Source organism: Hibiscus syriacus, unplaced genomic scaffold (genome assembly GCF_006381635.1).
Source record: "Hibiscus syriacus cultivar Baekdansim isolate YM2019G1 unplaced genomic scaffold, ASM638163v2 tig00116995_pilon, whole genome shotgun sequence".
Taxonomy (NCBI): domain Eukaryota; kingdom Viridiplantae; phylum Streptophyta; class Magnoliopsida; order Malvales; family Malvaceae; genus Hibiscus; species Hibiscus syriacus.
Genome location: NW_024063511.1, coordinates 5,002 through 15,284, shown reverse-complemented (window position 1 = coordinate 15,284; position 10,283 = coordinate 5,002). Strand labels below are relative to the sequence as shown.

General features: G+C 33.2%; 3 protein-coding genes across 3 annotated transcripts; all 3 read right to left on the bottom strand.

The window, feature by feature from the left end:
- Nucleotides 1–4,279: 4,279 nt before the first annotated feature.
- Nucleotides 4,280–5,414, bottom strand: LOC120193302 (histone H2A.6-like). The gene is made up of 2 exons (XM_039195823.1): nt 5,166–5,414; nt 4,280–4,713 (listed from the first exon to the last, which is right to left on the bottom strand). The coding sequence occupies exons 1-2, from the start codon at nt 5,352–5,354 to the stop codon at nt 4,501–4,503; spliced, it is 402 nt and encodes a 133-aa protein (XP_039051754.1). The 5' UTR covers nt 5,355–5,414; the 3' UTR covers nt 4,280–4,500.
- A 2,290-nt stretch (nt 5,415–7,704) lies between these two features.
- On the bottom strand, nt 7,705–8,267 carry LOC120193410. The gene is made up of 2 exons (XM_039195915.1): nt 7,993–8,267; nt 7,705–7,900 (listed from the first exon to the last, which is right to left on the bottom strand). Exons 1-2 carry the CDS (start codon nt 8,265–8,267, stop codon nt 7,705–7,707), a joined length of 471 nt encoding a protein of 156 aa, XP_039051846.1.
- Nucleotides 8,268–9,036: 769 nt separating this feature from the next.
- On the bottom strand, nt 9,037–9,430 carry LOC120193409. Its single transcript, XM_039195914.1, has 2 exons — nt 9,324–9,430; nt 9,037–9,235 (listed from the first exon to the last, which is right to left on the bottom strand). The coding sequence occupies exons 1-2, from the start codon at nt 9,428–9,430 to the stop codon at nt 9,037–9,039; spliced, it is 306 nt and encodes a 101-aa protein (XP_039051845.1).
- Nucleotides 9,431–10,283: the final 853 nt, after the last annotated feature.

The following is a 10,283-nucleotide window of genomic DNA, read 5'->3' as shown; positions in this document are numbered from 1 at the left end:
GTGCATGGTTCCACATGGAAAAGCTACCCTGTGGTGTGATAATTCCAGCACTGTTGCGGTCTGTGCCAATCCTGTTCAGCATTCTAAGTTCAAGCATGTTGAGCTTGACTTGTTTTTTGTACGATAAATGGTTGTTGATGGTCGTTTACAGGTTATTGAGGTTCCAACTTATGAGCAGGTGGCGGATTTTTTGACAAAGCCACTGTCTTCTACCTCTTTTCTCAAGCACAAACAAAGACTCTTGGTAACACAGCTAAGAGGGCTTCCTGCAGGTTTACAAAGTGGGAATGACAAGGGGAATACTGAAGTCAAGAAGTTTTCTGCAGAAACTGAGGCAAATACTGAAGAAGTTAATAAAACAGGGTGAATGTTAGTGTTATGTATACGAGCATGTACTGTAAATTCTAGAATAGTTCTAGAACAGTTTGTTAGCTTCTTGTTATGAGCAGTTAAGTTGTTAATGATTTGTTGCACAACAGTTGCATTTTCTCTTGCTTGTATAAATAGCTACTCTCAACTCATGAGAGATCAGCTTCATTAATAAAAGAATTACAAAGATTTCAGTTCATTTCTTGTTTCCTAGATAGCTAAACTGCTATCTTATCATTCTCGACATATACCTATTGTGTTTAACATGTATTCATCGAGTGATATTTTTGTCCAGATATAGGGTTTTTGGATTAGTGTAGTCTTCTTGGTTGTATTGTTTTTTTTTTATAAGGTTAGGGAAGCTTCTAACGAGACTCATAACTTAAGTCTTCATTTTATTAATAAATATTCCACCGAGAAGAAAAGTAATTTATCATTATTTTATTAGTTCATACCCAAGATAAAATACATAATCCTACCTTTTACTCTAGTATAAATATACATATTATATGTGTCAAATTGATCTTAAGGATTTTTAACTTTAATTACGCTTACAGAAGTTTTGCTTAGCTCTATTTTTACTTGACGAATAATACAATCAAATGATAATTATATTTAGTTAATATTTTTTTTATTAATCTTAGATAAGTACAAAAAATATCTGTTTAAAAATTATTACAACCCGGGCTCAAACCAAATTACAAACCCAAAAAATTATATTCACCGTTTTTCACTCGGACGTCAAAGAAATAGATGTACCGCATTGTAAAATATAAAAAAAATAAATAAATAAAGTTTCGAGGGAGGAAAGATGGTTGGCATATTCCTTTAAGAAGTTGGTGTATAGAGTTATTCTAGTGGCCCTTTCAACTTCTATTTTACGTGTCTTATTGGAAAGAGGCTTCTTCAACCATGTCTCTTTTTTTTTTTTATCTCAAATGCGTTGCATTAACTCAATTTTCATGAAAATATAGACTTATTGATATTTTTTGCTCATATTAAATTAATATTTTTATTTATTTTTCAACAATTTAACTCATGAAGTTGTTTAGGGTGTTTATCCTAACCCTCAAAATCCATTTTGACGAACAAAACTGTTCATCTTTTGCGTTTATCAACACCAACAACCGATTGATGTGAGAATGCGATAGGGGTGAAAGTGATAAATTTGGTATACTACAGGGGTAAAAGTTACTCTTTTGCCGATTAATTAAGTTAATAAGGACCAACAACCGATTGGTCTAGTGCGATGAGGCATTACATCCCTTAAGCAAGGTCAGGGGATTGAATTCTGGCTATTGTCTCTGCAGTACATGATCCATATTAGTCGATCAATAGTTCGGATAGAAGTGATTATACCAAAATAAATTAAGTTAATAAGGATCAAATAAACTTGATTTTAATCTTGGGGGTTGCCCCTTTTAAGCACACGGCAGATGATTAATCTAATTACTTTATTTTATTTTCAAGGCATACGAATAAGACATTGAAAATAACCCAATCGCTAAATTCCATCGTTGAAATTATTTTGGATGGTGCTATAACAACTAAAAGGAATCATAAAATGTCGAATTTTTTATGTTTATATTATTATTTAATAATTTATAAATTAAATATAAAAAATGTCAGCAATACTATTAATTGAATTAAAATTGATCTATGAAAAATGATCATTGACATAATTGAATCTAATAACTCCCAACCGTCCAAAAAGATTCCCCTTAGCTTAATAATGTACTACCATTTTTAAAAAATAATTTATATAATTGAGTATATGGATAAGGTTATAATTTTTCAAATAATAAAAATAAATAATAGAAATTATTGCATCCATATTTTTTTCCTCAAAATTATGATGGGACCATCATGTATTTCAGATAATATGTCATAATTTTATAATTGCAGCTCATTCGACCCTTTGTCTTGGGTTCTTTTTGTTGCTATAGCTTACAATTACATGGGAGTTGTGCTTTAAGTACATAAGCTATCTGATTCAAAAGTGTTAGGGGGGTTAAACAAACTGTGTACCATGAATAGTTCAAATAAAGTTCGTGATATTTTTATAATTTAATGATTGGAATAGAAAATAAATAATAGATCAATGACTAATGATGTGATTTATTAAAAAAAACTCTAATGACGTTAGATTATCAAGCTATTTTGTTTATGTAATTCTGACAATAATTTAGATTAGAAATCTTATGGTGGAAACATACACACTTGGGCCTTATCCTTTTCTTGGGTGGAAAGTTAAAGCCGAAACATGGTGGTACTGAGAGTCTGAAACAGGAGTGGAATGTGGATCAAACCGTGTAGACTTGAAGTTCAAGCAAGTAGTCCTTAAAAACGCTCTCACGAGGGCACGTATTAGAGGTGCACAAAAAATTCGAATATTCGATTTTGCTTAAAAAATATTCGAAACTGGATTTTGAAGAAACCGATTTTTTTTAAAACCGGATCGGATATTTAAAATCCGGATAGTATAACCGGTTTGGAAAAAAATTGAACGATCGGTTTTTTTACCGGATTAAAAACCGGTTTTTTTCAAACCGGATAAAAAACCAGTTTTTTATCCGAAAAAAAATCCGGTTTTTTTAAAAAACTAGATTTTTATCCGAAAAAATCCGGTTTTTTTTAAAAAAAAAAAACGGTTTTTGCAAACCGAAACCGGTTACACCATCCGACCCTCCAAACCGGTTAGGATCCGATCCGATTTTTTTAAATCCGGTTTTTGGGTTGGGGGGAAAACCGGATCGGTTTTTATCCGATCCGGATCGGATTGAAATCCGGCTTTTGTGCATCTCTAGCACGTATTATAGAGTAAATTGTTCATAAATTATCAATTTTGGCCCATTTTAATATCTAAGCTTTGATTTTTTTCAAAACCATTCTTAAAGTTTACTTTTTGTTTCGTTTAATACCCTTACTCAAAGTTCAACGTTAATTTTTTTTTAAAAAAATTTGGATACTAAAACGGATAAAAAATGATAGTTTAGATATTAAACACGCTAAGTTTTTAATAATATGGTACTAAAATGAAATAAAAACTAAACGTTCGATATGATTTTTAAAAAATTGAAAGTTTAAATATTAAAACAAACCAAAACAAATAGCTTAGATACTAATGCATAATTTACCATATATATATAGTGCAAGATCCAATTACACAATGTAAAACTCTTTTAGTTTTATGCAGATTTATAACCGCATAATGAGTGAAAATATATGATTCAGATTAACAGTAGAATATGTGAAGATATTCACTTAAAAAAACATAGTCAATCAGACATCTATTTTCTCTCATCCAATGATCTTAAATCTATGTAAAACCAAAAAGTTATATATATATAAAATAAATTCCAACACAGAAAAAGAACAGCATATATTGATCGTATCAAATGTCTTCACACCATTGAACCAACAGAGTTTCTTCATCTGGTGTTGGTGCCATGATAAATGGAGTTGTTCAAGAGGGAGCTCATTTCCCAATTTCGAAATTGTTATACAAAATCTTGAATAACAGGCTTAAAGCCCAAGATATAAGCGGATCAGAGAGCACATACCCTGCGTACTCTCAATAAACAAGGACTCAGTTAACTATTAAATATTTAATATATATTATTTAAAATTCAAATTAATTCAGATAATTGATCAAATTAACCAACTTTATTTAGTTCAGTTAAAATTTTCGAAAAATTTCAATTAATCAACTGTAAAAAGATAAAATTATTAATGATTTTTGACCAGTTCGGTTTTATCGGTTTAATCAACTGTAACCAAACCAACCGATTGAACAACGCAGTTCATATGGGTCCTTAACCAACATAATTATTGTAATATTGCAGTACATGTTACGACTGAAACAGGAAAAAGAAGATAAATGGAACAAACTCTTCTATCAGGCATGTGGAACAAGAACAATGACTGATTCTATTCACATTTTAAACTACAACTCCCTAAACTACGCTATAACACTGTCAACATGCTAATTCCCATCAGGAAAAGATATCAAAACACCTAAAAAATCATAATAGGACAACAATCAGAAACTCCGAGAATGTTCCATCTCGGAATGGCTTTAAGACAGAACAGAGAGAGGATATCATTCGGTTCTAGCTTCGAGAAGCTAGTCTAATCGTCATCACCACCGGACGCCTTGGAGGTTCCAGCTTTCTTTGGGAGGAGAAGGTTATGGATGTTGGGTATTACACCGCCATTAGCGATGGTCACATCTCCGAGAAGTTTGCTCAGTTCTTCATCGTTCCTTACAGCGAGCTGGATATGACGAGGCACTATTCGGGTTTTCTTGTTATCCCTGGCAGCGTTGCCGGCGAGCTCAAGAACCTGAAATTATAAAGAAAAGGTTTCCACTAAAATTAACAGATTTGTATAGTTGACCGAATTTTCAAGCAATGTTTAAAAATGTTGTCTCCCTAGAGAGAAGGACAATTTCTTGTAACTTTAGGAATTAAGATATCGAATTGTTAGGGGGGAAACAGAAATTATATAAATCATACTAAACTTTTAGGGGAAACGAACCCTAATTTCCAAATCCCAAGAACATGGAAGATTATCGGTGAAAATACTCATGATTAGGCTACAAACGAAGTTGAAAATACCCATGAACCATGCCATAAAAAGAGAAATTGGAAAAAATAAATCTCAATAATAATGGGAAAAATCGATACCATGGAATAGGTTATAAAGCCAGAAGAAACAATTTCCTTTGAAAATTTAACCGATTGTCATCACTAATTCAACAAAATAAAAAAGTAATGAAAAAGAAAGTGTTAAACCTCAGCGGCAAGATATTCAAGAACGGCGGCGAGGTAGACCGGAGCTCCAGCTCCGACACGTTCAGCATATTTCCCAGCTTTAAGGAACCGAGCGATACGACCGACCGGGAACTGAAGACCGGCCTTACTACTCCTCGATGTTGCCTTCTTCGACGCTCCTGATCCGAGAGTTTTACCCCGACCCGCCATTTTTAGACTCGCCACGAACAATAATGTAAATGAACGCCGAAAGTAATGTAGGAGCAAGAAAGACAGATATCAGTGCGAGAATAGCTGATTGATTTGAGTATAAATATTGGAGACCGAGAAGTAACTAGCCAATGCAGAGAGAAGACACGGATCAATAATATTATCCGTTAGATGGTGATGAAATAGACGGCTTAGATTTGAACTGCACGCCGCTTCCCCCACTATTTTCGGCTTTCGGATTAGTTAAATTTAAGGAGGGAAACTTTTATTGGGATACTTGTACGGTTCGATCCCTACTGTTGTTAATTTCTTCATTCGATACCGTTCATGAGGGTTTGAATTTTTGGAATGAAAAACGTTATTGGTAAACTACAACAAATGGTCACTAATGTTTGATTAATATTTCATGTTCTACACTGAAGTTTTAAAATTAATAAATTGATCAGTAATGTTATTGATTTGTCATAAAATGGTCACCCTAAAGTCATTTACATTCAATTGATGACGTGAAAACGTTAATAAAAAGATTAATATTTATTTTTACCCCTAAACTATTGTTAAAATGACAAATATGTCCTCAAATAACGATTTTATATCTAATTTGTCTCGAAAACATTCTAATTTTCATTTTATTCCTAATAACCACCATTCACGCAGCACCAACAACGATGGAAGCAGCTGTGAAGAAGTTAGACATCGATGCACTTCCGAGCAAGGAAAACTCACCTAAGGTGAGAAGATTCCTCTCTTCCAAGAACGTATCATTTTAATGATGATTTTATGTATTTCTATATGTTAAACAGAAACATGAGCACAACAATATATATGGCTATTCTAATATTCTATTATATTTTGTAAAGATGATAATAATAATTTTTAACCCTCTTGCACCTAGCTAAATGCCATATTCAATTATAATGGAGCTAATTACTTCTTTGGGTACATTTCGTCCTAATTAGTAAAAATTTACGTTGTTTTTTTAAGAATAACAGTGTTGCAGTGAGGTTGTTATTTTTTAAGATGCTGCAGGCCATAGATATTCCATTGGTTCAAAAGATGAAAGCTGAAGTTGAGCTTAGCTTAAAACCAACAAAGTAGTTTTTCTTTTGGCTTACTTGAAACCATGAAAGTAGCATTTCTTTTAGATTGCTGATTAAAATACTTGAAACTGATAAGGCGTTCTCCTGCTTGCTTGTTCCGTCGTGCAACACGTGCTGCGTGAAGGGTGGTTCACGTGAATATAATGGAGGTGGTGGGATGTTTAAAACAATGGAAATTAAATAATTTTTGGTAAACTATATAAAAAATCATTGTTTAATGACCTATTTGATGTTTTAGTTGTAGTTTAGGGGTTAAACTAAATATTAACATTTTTATTAACACTGTCGCGATATCAATTTAACGGAAATTACATTGGACTGATCATTTTGTTACAAATTGATAACGTTAATGAATTTATTATTTTTGAAATTTCAGTGGGAGAAAACAAAACCTGGTGTTTCATAATTCGGAGGTCTCTTACGGAAGCTGCTCTCAACCTGGTGTTGGGGGTAGCCTACTATCTTACCACCTCGTTACCCCATACATATGGGAAGAAGGGACAGCCATTTTTTTATGTAAAGATTTAGTTTGATTTAGTTTCAAATATTATTTGAACTCACATTGTTATTGTTATTGAAACGTCAATTTGTCTTTAAATAAAAAGAGTAATTTTTCAAATAGATATAATCAACTAAGTTAAATTCCATATATTTGGGATTTTTTGAATTCGAGTTTATCTTAATTGTATGAAATAAACGAGTTGAAACAGAGTTAGTTTTAATATAAGATCGTCTCAACCTAATCTAAAATAATTACAAAAATAAGTATAATATCAAAATTAGCTCGATCATGTAAATGAGTATTTTGGTTTATATTATTTTTTAGCACTTGAACCCTTAACATTTTAATTTTTGATCGAAATGATTCTATTTGATGGAAATCATTAATTGATCAAATATCAACACATGTTATTGATATAATATTTTCACACGTGTTTAATTATTAACGTGACACATGTCATATTATTACATTGGGTGACATTACACGTGTCATACTATAATATTGAGTGTGACATGTAACACGTCAATAATTTAACATATGTAAAAATATCACATTAATAATATATATTATTCACTACTCTACTAACAATTTTTATATAAGGAAATTATTTTGTTGAAAAATTAAAATATTAAAAGAATAATAGGTATCAAAATGATTATTCGAACAAATGTTAGAAGTTAATTTTAACATTATCACGTGCTAATATAACGGTGTTTATTACATGGTATGGATAAATACATTATTTATTTTAAGGATCTCCATCCTTTTCAAAGCTTAAAATTGCAGAAACACAGCATCCAACACTTAAAATCCCATGAACAAAGCACAATATTCCTCCAACAAGTAGAAAATGGCGATGAAAAACCTGCTGGCACAACCCTTTTGATTTCGAAATCTCCAGCATTCCCATCACCAGCGCTGGAAATCCAACCGCCACTACAAGCCTAATGAATTCAGAAACCATTTCGATTCAGTTTTGTCTCATACATTTCAATGGAAGAATCTTTAAAAAAAAAGAGTTTTAGAAGACACGTACCAAGAAAGAACGAGGCACCCGAACCAGAATTTCCTTTTACCAGATGATTTATTCTCAAGAGTCTCAGTGCAACAGATGCACATGCAGCCACCGAGTAAATTTGCAGAAACATGGGATAAAGCTAGTAGAACAGCTGCAATCTGCCCGAGCTTGAAAGCTTCATCATTTGGCTGTCGACACTCTAATCTCTTTACATGTACTTGGATGACGAGAAAACCAGCAGCAAAATCTACGAGAACAATCATGAGACAAACGAAAACACCAGCCTTTTCCATTTCTTTCTCCCACAAACGTTCCTCAAATTAACCAAAAGGCAACGGCGGCATGGAACGGATGGTATTTTAACAAGGAAATACTAGTAGAGAAACAGAAGCCTTCATGGTCTCTTTCATAAAATGGGTAAAGTACATTTTCATGACAAACCCTATTTTTTTCCTTCTTTGCATGAAAATGTAAATTTCTCTGGGGCTTCCTTGGCTGATTGGTTAGGGTAGGGACCTTGGGGGGGGACTTTGCTTTTAAAATCCTTTGACAATCCATGTCACACATGTGACTTATTGAATCATGGGGGAATACATCCTGATCTCTAAATGTAAGGGGAGTTTTCATAATCATTTCGAGTAACAAGTACACGGATTTTATACTTGGGTCCCCAATGACGAAGTTACCTTGATCGTGGGAGGACTTCTTCCCAATTTGTCCCCACTCTTGAAAACTTTAAACTCGTGACATTAAATAAATATATCCAAAATAGAATTTAAGTACGATTTGCATATTAAGCACATGATAGTAATAGTACTTAAACATGTCAAACATGACAGCAATGTCCCTTCATGTCTCTTTGACGAAAACTGCCATTAAAATCTCTGTTCTTTTGTTGAAATGACAAATTTGGTGAAAAGTTTTTCCCCGAGTGGAAACCATAATGTTAAGTTAGGGTTCAAAGTTGCCAAATGACAACAAGAAACACAACATAAATCAATAGTATCCAATTTAATCAAACATAATACATATCTACCGATACAGTCTTTATTTAAGGGCATGCTACCCTACGGCGACATCCTTTTCGAAGCTTACATTTGCAGAAACGTAGAATCCAACAGTTAAAATTGCATGAACAAAGCACAATATTCCTCCAACAAGTAGCAAATGGTGATGCAGAACCTGGTGGCATGAACCTTTTGATTTGGGAATCTCCAGCATTCCCATCACCAGCGCTGGAAATCCAACTGCCACTACGATCCTGATAATATGTTAAGCCAATGAGTTTCACATAAAGTTAAAAAAAAACGAAAATTTCGAACAAAAATGGAGTTTTGGAAAACACATACCGAGAAAGAACGAGACACCCGAACCAGAACTTCCTATTAGAAGTAATTTTCAAGCTTTTCAGTGCAACAGAAGCACATGCAGGCACCAAGCAAATTTGCAGAAACATGGGACAAAGCTAGTAGAACAGCTGCAATCAACCCGAGCTTGAATGCTTAGTTTTGGGGTGTTGACACTCAGATCTCTTCACATTCATGCACCTGTTTAAACATAAAGTTAAAAAAACCCTTGATTTGTCAAGTGTAATCTGTGTTGAATCAGATATCAAAGAATGTACCTTGTCTTTGGTAATAGTGGTTGGATGCGGAGAAAACCAGCAGCAAAATCCACGAAAACAATCACGAGACAAACGAAACCAGCTTTGCCATCTCTCCCAACAAGAGAAATACCAATTTATTTTCCCTACTATATAGTACTAGTTTTCAATCATTTCATTTGTATACTTTGCAGCCTGTACTTGTGTCAGTATACCGTGCACTTAGTCTTTGCCAGCTCTTTTTTCCTTTTCGTTTCTCCTTTTTTCGAACTGTTTGGAAGCTGAGAAAAATTCTTTCCAACTGATTTGTCTGATATACTTCAGACATGTAAGTTGGGACCTTGAAGAGAAGCCTCCTTTTGAGTACTGTGACAGACCGTATCAGACATGTGAGTTGTGAGTTGAATCATTGGTCGGTTTAGATACTATTTGGATATAAGGTGGAATCATCTCTTGGAAATTGTAGGGGATGGCACGGTTTTGTCGAATTTGATCATTTGCTTTTCAGATGCAGGTTCGAGGCCAAACAGTATAAGTCCAATAGAAGTATGGAAGATAAGATATTAATATCCAATTTATTGGTTAATTAATTCGAATGGAATAATATTGTATTATCAATATATTATTGTTCTTACATAAATTTAGTTTTGTTTCATTTTAGTATCATATTCAAAATTTAACGTTAATTTTTTAAAACAAATGAAAG